The following is a 15,817-nucleotide window of genomic DNA, read 5'->3' on the forward strand; positions in this document are numbered from 1 at the left end:
TTTCTAATTAATCTTATTTTGCCACGTCATCTTCACATTGCACTTTCGATAATAATCTAATTTTTCAAACAAACAATGTATTTCACTTACGTGCCGACATGGATGTAAAAGTCATTTGAAAAAAAAAGTAACTTACATATTTTAAATTCACTTTCAGATTGCCAAACACCCTCTTATAGAAGAGAGAAAATTGAGAGTAATTTTTAGAGTAAAATTTGGATTGTGAGTATTTGTGAGAGTGTTTATAAATTTTCTCCCCTTAATGAAAGATTTGCAGTAGCCCGTGGACGTAGACAATTTTGTACCGAACTACGTTAAATTTGCGTGTCTTATTATTCCGTATTTATTTCGTTTTCTCGTAAATCTGGTTATAGGGGAATTTGCGTAATTTCCCAACAATTAAAACCTATAAAGATGCCAATAATAATTGTAATAATATTTGCATTGAGATTCTTAAGGTCAGATGTCACATGAGGGATTAGGAGCTTTACAATATTACTTAATTTCCTACTAGTCAAACTGCACGTGCATAATGCACTGATTGGAAATATTGAAATTAAACCATGTAGTCTCAAGCAAATCAACTTAAAAATATTCAAGAATAAACTAAGAGATGTACTTTGCAAAAGTTTTCATGAGTTATTAGATTTGAATGCTGAATTTATCCTTAATTTCCATAAAAAATTTCCATAAATCCACAAAAATGCTCACATATTGCTACAACAACACATAGAGAGTAAGGGGGAAAAAGATTTATACCTCCAAAACATAAACACTCTACATTCTCTAAGATCAATTCACCTTGTAACATTTCTCAAACTACGAATATATTTCAAAAGAATGTAAAGTGAAAAAAAGCACTTACACCCAACTTTAGTTTTTCCTTGCACCAATTATTTGTCAAGATATAAAGATACAAATACAAATAATAACACCTCCGTTGAAGAGTTAAAGTAAAAAACATAGCCAACGAAATGATACATTAATCAAGCATTAACAAGAGACTTGTTGAGGATCATGTCATCAGTAGAGAAGTCTGCTGCCTTTCTGAAAGTTCCTCTGCCAAAATCTAAGTTGTACGAGTCGGCGAGGCCACTGATCAAGTCAAATTCTGGCTCCCAATCAAGTTCCCTTGTTGCTTTCTCAATTGAAGCAAAGAAATGCTGCAGAAATTTGTTGCAGTTAGTACATAAATTTCAATGGTTCCTGGAATTTCTGAGGTACTAAAGATTTCTAAAGACAGATACAGGATAACTAGTACTTGCAAGGAGATATTTTCCGAGCATGAATACTCCACAAACTAGAGAATACTATCAACAACTTTTCCACTAAAATATAATGACTGATGGCAGTTAGTTTAAGTTGTCACACGTATTTCGCACGTGATATGGTTTGGACAATTTTGCCCCTAGGTGCTTAATACATGTGCTGCATTACTCTCTTCACCTCTTCTATTTTCAAGAGAAGATTTGACTTTTTGCCTTCCTTGTTAACATCATTAGTGACAATTTCCAATAGTTCGGGTTATTATTCTGACATTCCGAAAGTTTATGGTAGTTCACGGTAATTTTGTGAAGTTTACCCTTTACAGTTTCTACATAATTATTGAAATTTTGCAATCTTTTAAATGATTATTATGTGTATACTCTTTTCACCTTGATAGTTATAGGGAAATCACATTCCACCCCTTATGGAGGAAATTCTTCTTTGTTGGTTTGGAATGAGGGAAGGTGAGGGGAGGGGATAGACAAAAATTAAGATTTACATTTGGTAAGAGGTCTTTAAAGTGGGGAGGTAGAGTGAGGGGAGGGGAGGGGAGGGAGAGAACACCACGAAATAAGTTAAAAAGTTAGAGAGAGAAGAATCCGTCCAAATTGGGAGGACATGAGGAGAGAGAAAATGAGCTACAAAAGCATGCATCTCTCCTCCCCTCCAATCATACACAAAGGCTTAAAGGGATATCCATCCCTCCACTTCATTGCACCTCCCCTCACCTCAACTTGCCTCCTCAATCGCCCTACCAGACCAATAGGGTTATGATTCTTATACCCGTGATGCTCTAATTGACGTCAGGAACAATTTTACATAAAACCTTATTAGACCCATGTGTTATCTAAATCACAACCAAAAAAATTGCTATTTTTCTGTACATATAATGAGATTTAGCACATATTTGAACTTCTATGAAACAAATTATATAACCTTTGTATCTGTGATGCATATTTGTTATAGGGTGTATTGATCTCACCATCTTTATCGACTGCTCTGCATTCCATGATCATATTGAATACTTCCTGATTTATTGGTACAAAGGGTAAAAACTTACCTGATCTCTGAAAGGAAAAGCTTTTTTCTTCCCGAAATCAAATTCTTTGGGATTATAATGAACGATCTCTGGTTCAGGAAATCCACCAGCCTGAAAGAACATTGTAAAGATACATATCCTAACAATGTTAACTGCTCCAGTACTATATGAATGTGCCCCAGCACTATAATAATGTGTATTTTAAATTTAAATTAATTATAAGATGTACCTTAGCACAAGCTTTTGCTAACCCATCAAAGGTGACATATTTTGATCCAGAGATGTTGAACACTTGCTTGCTTGCTTTTGGATTGCCAAGAACCTTAATGAAAGCCTTAGCCAAATCCTGACACAAATAATTTACTTATATTATGAACACAAAGTGTTACAACTATATAGTAATTGCGTGGGCTGACTTCTGGACACAACAGCAAAGAAAATGTGAAATGACCCTTTTATTAGGACATATGCTCTATGAAGTATAGCTATTTCAGATATATGCTCTCACATGAGAAATAATAGATAGACGAGTACCTAAAGTAAAACTAAATTGTTGCATTCTAATAGGTGATGAACATATGCTTTCACATTAAGAATGCACATAGAATTTGAAGGATTTATGTGTAACACTAGCTAGAGAGTGTACAATAGAAAGGAAACTTAAAGTTTTTGCCGATAAAAGTAAATGTATTGAAAATGGTCAAAGTTTTGAAGTTCTCATCCAATCGGTAGGACCGGAAAATATGTCTTTGATGTGAAATTAGGAAATTCAAATGTGAAATTAGGAAATTAATTTATAAGGGCGTAGGTGGAGGTTGCTACTACCCAAATAGTATTCTTATATTGGTACTAAAGAAAGAGACCTATAGCCTATAGGTTCTAGTGTTTCTCTTCACTAGATCATTACCATTCACATTTTAGTTCACAAAAGATTTGGAGGCAAGGTTTACATACCAAGCACAAGAAATTCACATTTATATTTAATTGTCACGATTATTAATGAGATAAATGAGAGAGAATCGACTGAATTGGTTTAGTCATTTGCAACAGAGGCCTCTAAATTAACCAGTTAGGAGGATTCATAAAATTACTATTAATGGAGCGAGGAGGACTAGACGGAGAACTACTAGAGTTTGACTGAAAACAATTGGGAAGGATATGCTAATGATTTAACTCAAAGGATGAGATATTCCTGAACAGAACCCAACAATTTGGGATAAAGGTTTTATTGTTGCTACTTGTTATGATTCTTAATATATCACCACGAATAATTATGTAGTATATGCTACATACTAACCTTAACATGTCCAAGTTGGGTGATTTGATTTCCAGAGTTGGGGACTGGAATTGGACGGCCAGCTTTCAACCGATGAAAGAACCACTCTTCGACTGGGTTATAGTTCAAGGGACCATATATATACACTGGCCTTATTGAAGTCCAATTCACGCCCTTTGAGCTCAACAAGCTTTCTGTCTCGAGCTTTCCTTTGTGTCTGCTCTTTGGATCAACTGCATCGGTCTAAAAAATAATACACAAAAAAGGGAGGGGTTGGGGGGTTGGGGGGTTGGGAGGAATTAGAAATAAGAGTAAAAATTATACAGGAATGGTATAAATGATAGCCCTACCTCAAAGTGAGGCAACAAGTCAGATTTGAGATACACTCCAGCTGATGAGCAGTATATATACCTGTAAGGTATCAATTAGTATCACGCCAGGATAGTAAACAAAGAGTAGCGAAGTAATGATTATTCCTTGCAAAGGAATAAGATTGTTATTATTTTCTGGTATGCAGGTATTCATATATGGCAGAGTATTCATATATGGCAGAAAACAGTACAACAAAAGTTAAAAATTTACGAGGAAGATATTTGAAACAAAGAAATCAAGGACAGATATTGTTGGCAGGGGCTCCTGGATACTTTAAACTATCAGATCGTCAAATAGAAATAACATAATTGCAGCAGTGAAAGCTTATTTGTACAATTAAATTTATGTTAAATAGTCCTGAATTTAACCAATATTAGATTTGTTTACTGTTCTAATGAGGAGAGAAGAACATACTGTTCTAGCTTTGGCAATGCATCCAGTATAGGTTCTACCTCAACAGCTTCACGCCCTGGACAAAAAAATTGTATTGCAAATATAATCTTCAATCACGTGCGTATAGTCTATGCCCAAGAGTCAGCTATAATGATGTTCTTTTCCCAGCGAGCACTAACCATTTATGTCGTAAACAACGTCGTAGCCCTCTGCAGAAAGGCTTTTCTTCACAAACTCGAAATCCTGCCTATCCCCTTTCAAATGCAATACCTAAAAATAGAGAGCAAGTAGATGCAGTTGACATCAAAGTGTATCATTATGGAAAAGATACTATAACTGGACCCAGATACTAGTTTCGAACATGACAACTTTTCTCCCTTTCTGTCGATAACCACTTATATGACCAATTTATATTTCATTCTTTCTTACAGTTCCGCATGACTATAGTCAGCTAAAATTTTTGCATCCAGCTAACATTGCTACCGACCTGCCTCTAAATAGTTAAAAATAAATAAAAATGAAGAAATCATACTTTGGATGAGAATTCTGAGTATTCTGCATCTGATTCTCCTGGCAATTGTTGAGTAATAGGCGCCTTCCCTCTGGTAAACAATGTCACCTGCAAATTCCGAAGGCCGCAATCATTAAAACAGATTCTATCAACTACAATTACCTAAGCATAGATTTCATTGTATCATGAAGTTACAAACCTGGTGGCCTTCTTGAACAAGGAGTCTGCTTAAGAACACACCGATGAATCTCGTTCCACCCATCACTAGTATCTTCTTGGCACTCGATGCTGAGACCTGAAATCCTCCCTTTTGCTGCCACGCTTTTCTTCTACCCTATTGAATTGAGACCTAAAGTTATAAACAAACCCATATAACTTCAACTTCAATTACAGATCAAGAAGAATACCTGGAAGGAGATATTGAACCCGGTGCCATTGAACTCAGAGAGTGAGGAAGGGAGGAGTGAAGATTTGGAGGAGATCCAGGGACCCTGAAGAGATGGCTGGCTTTGTTGCAATACCACAAGCCTAGCCATTTTTTCTCACTTCCTCTTCTAACTGTTGCTTTTGGTTTGAGCTACGTTTTTGAATTTTGGGTGGTTGGTTCTTTTTGAAAGGATCAAGTGATGAGGTTTGCATGGCCCTTTTCATGGAAAAAAGCCCATCCTCTCATCTCCTCTCCTTTCCACGTTTTGGGTAAAAGATAAGACAAACTCCACTTTGATTATATCCACAACCTCTCAATCTCCATCCTCACAGTTTAGGTATATAATTTGTTTAGAGAGAGAAATTTACATAGAAACCCTCCACACAACCACAACCTCCGAAACATTAACGGTCTTGAAATAAAATTCGAATTCATACATGTTTTCAGAAGGAACTCTCACATAAAATAATTTGGATTCCGAGCTTAGACAAGTTTAACTCTGAGCGTATGCATATTTCTTCAGTAAATCATCCATGGTACATGTCAGCAATCACAAATGTAAGATTTTAATCAGTATTTTCCTGCTATAATTCAGAAACCTCGGTCATATCTTCTCAGGATCCCTACCATACAAAAACAATAAAGATAACCACAGAAATCAGAAGACCGGGAAGGTCACCACCAAAGAAAGAAAAAACAAAAACAAAAACAAAAAACCTCATATCTCATACAATACTATTCAAGTTTACAATCTTGATGAGCAACAAGGATATCAGCGCAAATACAAGCCATAACATGACTGCCTCTAGTTCAAAAGCAAAGAAGGGAGGCACAGTTTCAAATGATTACATTCACAAAAAGAAATCAGCCATTCATATATCAACCAGCATAAAATTTTCCTTGTAATGTTTTCCATTTCCCCACTTGCCATTTACACGATCAGCGTTGAAACTGTATAGAATATGAGCCCGTAGTTGGATCCTTGACAGCCTTGAAGTTGTCGACACTCATCCCAAACCGCCCCAGAACAGAGTTCCCCATCTCTTTCAACTTCCCTGCACCAAGTCGAGAGCATTACTTACTTTTGAAAGTACTATCTATTTTTTCCACCTGGTTTATAAAGGATGAAACAGAAAGATAAAGTTCCAAATTGTTTGGAAAGCAGTTTGAAGATGTAGATTGCTTTAAAACTTGTCTTAAAAATAGACCAAATTTCACCAAAGTACCATGTACTTCACTTCCTGCGTACGACCATGTGATTAGGTGTGTACATGTATGTGGCTTTGTTTTAAATGAAGGGGGAAAAGTGATCCTACAACCGCCATTAACACCAGGGAATTCAATTTAAGTTGGAGGAACAGAGGAAATTGAGAAGGTTTAACAAGATAAAAACTAGTGATAAATAGGTCACAGGATCCAGGTATGCCATGACCGACATAATCAGAGGAAGGGTGGAAGAACACCTTATATTAAAAAACAACTAGGAATGAGTCAATAGTAGCATACATTAATTACAGGAGTTTAGTATGGTGATCCAGTTAGGTAGTTTAGTAATTTCAATTAATGGATGGTTAGTGTAAAAATAGAGAATGCTCATTGAAATGTTGAGAATTTTAGCACGAAACTAAGGCATTTAAGTTTTTTAATTAGAGAGACCTCCATACTTGAAGAGTCAACGAAGGAGTGCAACAAGAGATCACATATTTAAGTTCTTACGTTCAGAACATATAGCTCAATGACCTTTTTGAAATGGCACAGCAGCAAGGACTGTGAATCGTGGATTAGGTAGGAGGAGAGAGGGCTTGGTCGAGGAGAAAAGAGATGAAGATCATGATGTTGTCGACTATCTGAGGAGATTGGGGTAAAGAAGGGGCAGGGATCTATAGAGAGAAAAGAAGAGGACAGAGAGCGAATTTGTGGCTTTTGTTTATATAAATAAAGTGTTTCCATCAGTAATAATTCTATAATAACTTTTGCCTGCCTTGTTGATTTGTCAAGCTTGAAAATCTAAAAGATAACTATTATACCACATTTTTTGTTCCATAATGCAGTCCCATTTTAAAAAGAATTTTTCACTTTATACAGGTTCTCAATAGATGTAAAATCATTTTCATTAATTCATCACATATGTTATCGGTTTTATTGTAACAAAATTAAAGTTAAACAATAGCACCTACAAATTGCAAGCACAAATCATCTAAATTAGCGTATTGAATAGAAGGCATAAAAGTGCAAAAACATTATACTAGAACATATAGGTTAAAAATTAGAATTGGGAAAGAACTAATTCTCTGAGCATAACATACCAATCATCTCTTCCTTCATCTTTTCACGCTTTTCTTCAGCCAATGGCTCTAAACGTCGTATGGCTCTTCTTGCTTGGTCATTTGAAGGATCCAGCTCAGTGACCTTCTTCATATCTGCAACAACATGCATGGAAGTACAAGTCACAAGAGCACTCAAGCTTATCAAAATAACTGAAAATGATTAAAGATGAAAACATCATTAAAAAAGGGGAAAAAACATAAACAATAATGTATAAATGCATGCATATGACCATAGATATCCATACATACCAGCAATAGCCTCTTCAAGGTGATCGAGTTTCTCATGTGCCTCTGCTCTTCTAAGTAAAGCTTTTGTATATGTAGGATTTAGCTCTAGTGCTTTGGTGCATTCTTTAATACTGTCTTCATATTTTCCCTAGAAAAATTAGAATGCATGTGAGAAAAAGCATATGTGGAAACTAGACATCAAGAAAGGACCAGACCAAGGCTTGTTCTATAACTGGGTTTCAAAAGCTAGCATTTAAATAGTTATTGGAATTTTGAAACATAGAGGCCATGATAAAAAACTAATGCTCCACAATTTTAAGTTTGTGAGGACCACTTGAGTCTTGCATTTCTAGTAGAAACATAATCCAAAATACTGGACTGATACTATTAGAAGGAAGAACAAATCTATGACACACTACTTAGGCTTACCTGCACTTAAATACCCCAAAGTTTACATTATTTTTTATTTTGACACCCCAAAGCTTGTTTTTCCCCAACAGTTACCCCAAAGCTAAAACAATTTAGCTATGATACCCTAAAATGACTCAATAAGGGTTACAAAAGTTAAATTTGTTTGAACTTTAGGGTATTTTTAGGTATTTTTGTTTTGGGTATTCAAGTGAAACTGATCCCACTTATTATTATAACCTTGTCTTATGATTCATAACTTAGGGCCTGTTTGTTTTGCTAAAAGATGGTGAGAAATGGGCTCATGTGGAAATTGGGCCTTTGCCACATCAGTTTTGGAGTTAGGCCATTTCAATTTAGACAGTTTGGTTGGGATAGGTGTTTGGAGAAATTTGCTGTTGAAAACCCTCGCCACATCCGCAATTTCCCTCATCTCATTTCCTCCGCCCTAACTCTGAAATCGGGTGTAGAAATTGGGGTGGAACTTTTGTGGGGGAAATCGTTGAAATTTCGGAGCCCTAAAATCGCTGCCTCCCCCTATCTTCTCTGTTCTCGTTTTCCTTCCTGCCTCTCTCGTCGATTTTCTTCTCTTCCCGCCTTTGTTGATGAAAAGGTCTTTAGGTCTGAGATTTGCTGGTTTTTTCTCACGACGTCGTTGTTGATTTTTGTGAGATCAAACTAAGTTGGGGTTTCCTTGCTCTACCCTCTCGGTAAATAGTTAGTTTTCTTGAGATCTAGTATTAATTGCTCGCTCTGCAGCGTTCTCATCCCCTTCGGTGTTGTTGCTTCCAAATCAAAGGTAAACATTGCAATTTTTCTAATTTTTTATTTTCATTGATATTTAGTTGAATTTTTTTGGCATAATGATTGAATTGTTGGTTGGATGATTAATAGGGATGAGGGATCTGTTGGTTGGTAGGTTGAATTATTTTGGAGATTTTGCCGCAATTTTTTTTCATCTGTGATGGTTGTTGATTGTCGATGTTTGAGACAAAGTCATCTACTATGAAATATATACAAATTTAAGCTGAAATAAACAGGAAAAGCTAATGTTCATGGCACCCATGACTTCTAACCCAAAGTGTTGTTTGGACTTAGACCTAAATTTGGTACTGCTCTTGATTTATGGTTGTGTCATGCATGTAAAATTTGACCAAATTTGGACAATGGTCTATTCGTTAGTTTATGTTTTTACTAAGAAATTCTACCAAGACCTTATTACAAACATAAAAGATTCAATCAAGAGTGGCAATCATTAATCTTGAAAGGAGAAATCCATGTTGTCAGTTAGTAATAAAGAATTAGAAAGATTAAATATCAAAATCTTTGACTTAATTACGTGCTTATGATGTATCAACTGTTTACATCAACTAATTAACATTTTAGTAGTATTTGTACTCCAAATCATGTTAAAGATGTGGTGATAGCATTAAAGAGTAATATATTATTTTTCTCTCTTTTTTTGTCTATGATGGTAACATCCAAATTCCTCTCTTAAAATTTTTTACAATATTCATGTTGTTTGACATCTATAAGCTTGATGCTATTTAAAATATTGTATAGCTCAAGTTGTTGTTTGAGACTATTTGTTTTTTGATATTGTAAATGGTCGTATGATTTATATAGTTGATAACTGTGTGTGTAACGTAGTTGTGGGTATTATAGACGGATGGTGACAGAGTTGATGAGGAAACAGTTATGACAATGGTCTCAGGGGCTGCATTCAACGTGATGTTCATAGTATTTACTTTTTTAAGGAGAATGCAAAGTAGACGTAGAAGTATACGTAGGAGTCCTAGTGAAGAAAAAATAAAGCAAAACGAGCAAAGAATTGAATACTTAAACTATATCTATATTGATTTTAGTGACAACTATCAAAACTATGTTAGAATGCGAGTGGTGCTTTTATAAAGCTTGTGAAGATCATGAGAAAAATTTTTATTAAAGGACTCTCGGCATGTTACAATAGAGGAGCAACTTACTATGACTTTGAATATTTTAGGACATGAATCAGGTTGATGTTGGTTTTTGCCCTCGAGTTGATGTTATTCATGTTTATGTCGGTTTTTAGGCTAAATTATAGCCATTTAGCGGCTGTTACAATCAGATTGATGTTGGCTTTTACCCTCGAATTGGTGCTATTCGTGATTATGTTGGTTTTTGGCTATATTATTTTGAGGCTTTTACAATCAGGTTGATGTTGGTTTTTGGCCTCGAGCTGATGTTATTTAGGTTTATGTGGGTTTTGGGCTAAATTATAGCCATTTTGCTGCTGTAATAATGAGTTGATGTTGGTTTTTGTCCTCGAGCTGATGTTATTCATGTTTATGTCAGTTTTTAGGCTACATTATAGCCATTTAGCGGCTGTTACAATCAGATTGATGTTGGTTTTTGCCCTCGAGCTGGTGCTATTCATGCTTATCTTGGTTTTTGGGCTAAATTATAGCCATTTTGCGGCTTTTACAATGAGGTTGATGTTGGTTTTTGGCATCGAGCAGATGTTATTCATGTTTATGTGGGGTTTTGGCTAAATTATAGCCATTTTGCGACTATTACAATGAGATTGATGTTGGTTTTTGGTCTCGAGCAGGTGTTATTCATATTATTCATTTTGTTATTCATGTTGATGTTGCTATTACAATCAGGTTGATGTTATTCATGTATGTCTTCTGTTGGGGTGAACTTACCATGGTGAGCACAATCTACATTTTCATCATGTTTCATCTCCAACCAAACAAAGGTAATCTTGGAAATTGACTTTTTGTTTTCTTTTCAAGTTTTAACTCCCCAACCAATCATAGGAAATTGAGGAAATATAGGGGGCATATTTCAACACCCGTGTTTTCTATGTGAAACAAACAAAAAGCAACTATTTTGAGGAAATCCAACGAAATACAAGGAAATCACATTTCCATGATGCTTTCATTTTCAATTTTTGAAGGTTGGCGAAACAAACAGGCCCTTAGAGTGCTTCGCATATCTTTTGTTCCTTATTTTACGGTTCTTTCTATCGAAGTAAACAAAATATTTGAACTGTTCAAGTTTATGCACATTCATTAAAGTCTTCAATCACACGCAACAACAACAATTACTCAAAAAAATTTAAGCTTAAATAATATAAAAGACCAGTACCAATTTCAAGAAGCAAGCTCCACGATTCGCATGACAAATAGCCTGAACCTCCTCAGACGAAGGAACCTCAGCAGCAATCTGCAAAGCGTGCTCGTACTTCAACAGAGCCTCCTCGTACTTCGCAGCCCCAAACAACTTGTTACCTTCTAACTTCGATTCATTCGCTTGATTCAAAGTCCTCTGCTTTAAAATACGCACAAAAAGAGAAATTTTTAACAAAATATGAGAAAACTATTAGGGTTTCATTGATCGAGTGGTGACAGATCGGACCTCGTCTAGTTGATCTTGGGTTAGGGCGTCTTCAAAGGGATCGTCCTCGCCGGCTGCTCCTTGATCCGGTGTCGATTTCGTTGAGGGTTCTTGTTTTGATTCGGTTAGGATCTCCTTGGGCTCTGATTCTTGCTCGATCACCACCATTTTTGATCGCACCAAGGAACAAAAATGAAGAGAAATTGAGGATTTTGGTTGATTGAAGGTTATACATGGTTTTTGAGAGAGAGGGAGGCTTCGAGAGACAGAAAAGAATTCGGGTCGGATCCACCAATGATCTATTCGATTCGGATCAGACCCATGAGACTACACCCGAAGCCAGCATTTTATTTTATTTTTCCCTTATCTCTCGTTTTAATTTTTTAGGGTTAATTGTCCTCTAATAACCTGAGTTTGTATGGTCTTTAAACTTTTACACCAAAAAGTTCTCTTCTCAAAAGCTTTTTGAGACTATTATAGCTTTCTCAACAAAAAACAAAAATACTCTCTCACGGAGGATTCATCTAAACATGTGAGAAGTCAACTTATACGTGACCTTTCAAATAATTAGAAATATAATAAAGTATTTATTTACGCATTACTAACATTGAAGATGTTTTAGAATCTTCCCAATGTGTTTGGTTTGAGTATAGGTCCAATAATTATGGAACCACGATATTGTTAAAAGAGTCGAACCAAATTTTTTCCATAAAAAAATATTGTTCTCTATTCCAACAATCTATATATATTGTTGTTGTCTTCACGATCTCATCCAAATTATTTTATTTGGATCGTAACGTCTCAAAGACACGCAACATCTATCAAATTTGTTATAACAAGCGTAACACTCAATTAATACGTGAGAATGAGATGGAATGTAATGCTCATTCTAACTTTTTATTCGTGGGTACCAACATAATAAAAATTTTAGAAGCTAGATACTCATTTCCAAAGGATGACCTGTGAAAATGAACATTCCCAATAAAAGTTTTAATGAGTATTTCCACTGGAGTGAAAATAAAAAAAGTAAAAAAAAAAACTTTACGTGACGTGGAAATGATTATTGAGATAAAAGTTCCGATCAATAAAGAGGCGGACCCGGCCCATTAAAAACTACCGAGCCCAAATTCACAAACAACCTTCAGCATCCTCTTCCCTCCGACTCCGAGCTCTCTAACGGCGATGGCCATCCCTCTTCAACTCTCTATATTCAGATCATCTCCTCCTTCATCCTCATCACAACCTCTGCAGAGGCTGACTCCAGCAGCAGCGGTCGCCATCAACAACGCTCAGACTCGAGAGCGGCTGAAGTTGAAGGATCTTTTCAGAGAAGCGCGAGAGAGGTGCGTTAGAGATCCCATGGACGGCGTCGAGTTCACCCTCGACGAATTCCATAGGGCCCTCGATGATCGAGACTTTGGAATCGAGGTCGGGTGCAAGGTCAGTACACACTTTGGTGAATCTAGGGTTTCTAGTTTAAGATAGTTTAGGGGCTGTTTGGTTGACTGGAAATAGAGCTGCAGTTGCAAATTATGCAGTAAAATTGTTATTTTTAGCAACAAGATGGTCGGGAAATAGCTGCAAGACATTTATAATGACACTTCATCAAGTTAGGTGAACTTAATGTAGATCAATTTACAATTGCGTCTGAAAAATCACTTGATATGCAATGAAAATAAATTTCCTGCAACAAAAAATTACAAATCCAACAACTACTGCAACTAATCAAACGTTGAATTTGGATTTGGTTCTTCCATAATAAAATTTCAAATAACCAATAGAAAGATTAGTGTTGAAAAAAATTGTGGGTAATGCCAAAAAAATCACAGTTATTGAAGTACAAATAATTAATCAACATTAGGTTGAAACAAAGAAAAATCTACAAAAAATCGTGGGTTATACTTCAAGAATATCATGATTTTTTAAGCACATATAAATACTTGCCACTCGGACAAAACAAACAAAAATTACCAAATTGTTGGTTATGACTCATCCAAATCAAGGTTACAGAAAGCGCTAGGCGGCCTATGCGTTGAACCCGACTTCTAGAACCTAGGTGGGGCCTAGACGGTTTTTCTATGTTTAATTTTTTAATTACAATAATTGATAGTATGCTAATGTTATATAAAGCACAGGAGCCGAACTGGTGTCTAGGCTGCTTTCTTTCTTTTGTTTAAATGATGGTAAGGAGGTTTTGTTGAAGGTTTGTGGAGGCAGAGGAGGTGTTCATAGTTGGAGACTAGAAATCATGATTATGATCTAATGGTACAGTCCACATAACCAGCTTACACTCCTCTAGATACTCCCAAAACCTAGGTGGCAGCCTAGGTAGCCTAGGCGCTAGGCGGCCAGCCTAAGTACCACCTAAGCGGGCTAGGTAGATGCTTTTTAAAACATTGATCCAAATCATGAATTCAAAGTAGTTATAATTAATTGTCGACCCGAATGAATGACAATGGTAAAAAATAATGGATTTCAACCTGTGAAAATTGTGAATATTGAAGCTTGCACAGTTAATTGATATGTGGTCAAAACGAACAAAAAATTGTCAAAAATCATGGACTATAGCTTATGAAAATCACGAATTTTGAAGTATTTATATTTACTTGTTATTTCGTCAAAAATAAAAATTGATAAAAATCGTGGGTTATAACTTATGAACATCGCAATTTTGGAAGTATGTATTGTTACTTCTCATTAGGAGTAAACGAACAAAAAATGCCAAAGTCGTGAGTTATAACCCATCAACATCTCGAATTTTGAAGTAGTCATAAATAATTACCAATTGCTTTGAATAAACGATAATGGACAAAAATCGTGGGCTAGCCTTCGAAAATCACAACTATTGAAGTTTGCGCAGTAAATTTCTATTAGGTCAAAATGGAAAAAAATCATGGGCTAGCCTATGAAAATCACATATTTTGAAGTAGGCACGTTTATTTGTCAATAGGTCAAAGATTGAAAATTGGCAAAAACCGTGGATTATAGCTCTTGAAAATAGCAAATCTTAAAGTATGTATTTATTACTTGTCATTGGAATAAAAGGAACAAAAACTGCCAAAATCGTGGGTTATAACCCATTGAAATCGCAAATTTTGAAGTAGTCATAATTAATTATCATTGGGTCAAATGAATATTAATGAACAAAAACCGTGGTTTACAGCCCATTAACATCGCAAAAATTGAAGTTCACACAATTAATTGCTTTCGGGTCGAAACAAACAAAAAAGGACAAAAGTCAACTATAAAAATTACAAAACTTTTAAGTACATGTACTTTCCATTTAGTTAAAAAAAAATTTGCCAAAAAAATCATGGTTTATAAAAAAAGGACAAAAGTTAGCTATAAAAGTCACAAAAAATTTGAAGTATGCACACTTACTTTCCATTTAGTTGAAAAAAATTTGCCGAAAATCATGGTTTATAAATTATGAAAATTACAAATTTTCAAGTATGCATTAGTACTTGTCGTTGGGACGAAACGAGCTAAAATTGTCAAAATTATAGGTTATAATAACCCATCACAATTGAAAATTTTGTAGTCATAACTAATTGTTGTTGGATCAAATGAATGATAATGGACAAAATTTGTGGGTTATAACCCATTATAATAGCAAATATTGAAATCCGCACAATTAATTGCTATGGGATCAAAAGGAACAAATATGGACAAAAATCATGGATTATATAGCCCATTAAAGTCACAAATTGAAGTACACATATTAGTTGCTATTTGGTCAAAAAACAATCATCGACAAAAAATCTTGGGTATATCTCCTGAAAATCGCGAATTTTGAAGTACGTGTTATTATTTTCATTAGAACAAAATGAACAAAACTTACCAAAATCGTGGGTTATAACCCATCAAAATCAGGGTTTGAAGTAGTCATAATTAATTGTCGTTCAGTTGAATGAATGATAATGAATAAATCGTAGGTTATGGGCCTTATGGTCCATGAAAATCGCGAAAATTGAACTTCACACAACTAGTTGCTTTTGGGTTGAAACAAATAAAAATGGACAAAAGTTATGAACTATATGCTATGAAAATCCTAAATTTTGAAGTATGCATACTTATTTCCCAATTAGTTGAATAAAAAATTGAAAAAATCATGCTTTATAAATCATGAAAGTCGCGGATTTTGAAGTACATGTTATAACTTGCTGTTGGGATGAAAAGAACTAAAACT

The 15,817-nt window shown here is 35.2% G+C and overlaps 3 protein-coding genes across 6 annotated transcripts in view; 1 reads left to right on the forward strand and 2 right to left on the reverse strand.

Annotated features, from left to right (window-relative positions):
* On the reverse strand, nucleotides 797-5,558 carry LOC109820311 (chloroplast stem-loop binding protein of 41 kDa b, chloroplastic). The gene is made up of 10 exons (XM_020386439.1): nucleotides 5,265-5,558; nucleotides 5,057-5,191; nucleotides 4,879-4,965; nucleotides 4,526-4,616; nucleotides 4,368-4,422; nucleotides 3,932-3,992; nucleotides 3,603-3,824; nucleotides 2,535-2,651; nucleotides 2,327-2,416; nucleotides 797-1,163 (listed from the first exon to the last, which is right to left on the reverse strand). Exons 1-10 carry the CDS (start codon nucleotides 5,391-5,393, stop codon nucleotides 987-989), a joined length of 1,164 nt encoding a protein of 387 aa, XP_020242028.1. The 5' UTR covers nucleotides 5,394-5,558; the 3' UTR covers nucleotides 797-986.
* On the reverse strand, nucleotides 5,975-11,868 carry LOC109822256 (tetratricopeptide repeat protein 1). 2 transcript variants are annotated; one of them, XM_020388422.1, is made up of 5 exons: nucleotides 11,650-11,868; nucleotides 11,380-11,562; nucleotides 7,861-7,987; nucleotides 7,591-7,704; nucleotides 5,975-6,339 (listed from the first exon to the last, which is right to left on the reverse strand). In XM_020388422.1, exons 1-5 carry the CDS (start codon nucleotides 11,794-11,796, stop codon nucleotides 6,224-6,226), a joined length of 687 nt encoding a protein of 228 aa, XP_020244011.1. In that variant the 5' UTR covers nucleotides 11,797-11,868; the 3' UTR covers nucleotides 5,975-6,223. The 2 variants fall into 2 exon arrangements, with proteins under 2 accessions (XP_020244011.1, XP_020244013.1); XM_020388424.1 differs by having other exon boundaries at nucleotides 11,380-11,559; nucleotides 11,650-11,866.
* LOC109822287 (30S ribosomal protein S1, chloroplastic-like) overlaps nucleotides 12,727-15,817 on the forward strand; it is a 29,438-nt gene continuing 26,347 nt past the window's right edge. For 2 of the 3 annotated variants that reach the window (XM_020388463.1, XM_020388466.1), the window contains exon 1: nucleotides 12,727-13,068. In XM_020388463.1, the coding sequence (XP_020244052.1) occupies nucleotides 12,811-13,068 (258 nt within the window). In that variant the 5' untranslated portion in view covers nucleotides 12,727-12,810. The remainder of the gene's footprint in view (nucleotides 13,069-15,817) is intronic. The other variant, XM_020388465.1, reaches the window with a different exon arrangement.

This window comes from Asparagus officinalis, chromosome 8 (assembly GCF_001876935.1).
Source record: "Asparagus officinalis chromosome 8, Aspof.V1, whole genome shotgun sequence".
Taxonomy (NCBI): Eukaryota; Viridiplantae; Streptophyta; class Magnoliopsida; order Asparagales; family Asparagaceae; genus Asparagus; species Asparagus officinalis.

Coding starts and splice junctions, on each gene's coding strand:
- LOC109820311 (XM_020386439.1), bottom strand. CDS start 5,393: ATGGCTAGGCTTGTGGTATTGCAACAAAGCCAGCCATCTCTTCAGGGT. Junction 4,966..5,056: donor TTGTTCAAGAAGGCCACCAG/GTTTGTAACTTC, acceptor CGGAATTTGCAG/GTGACATTGTTTACCAGAGG. Junction 4,617..4,878: donor ACTCAGAATTCTCATCCAAA/GTATGATTTCTT, acceptor CTCTATTTTTAG/GTATTGCATTTGAAAGGGGA.
- LOC109822256 (XM_020388422.1), bottom strand. CDS start 11,796: ATGGTGGTGATCGAGCAAGAATCAGAGCCCAAGGAGATCCTAACCGAA. Junction 7,705..7,860: donor CCTTGAAGAGGCTATTGCTG/GTATGTATGGAT, acceptor ATGTTGTTGCAG/ATATGAAGAAGGTCACTGAG. Junction 6,340..7,590: donor GATGAAGGAAGAGATGATTG/GTATGTTATGCT, acceptor GACTTGGTGCAG/GGAAGTTGAAAGAGATGGGG.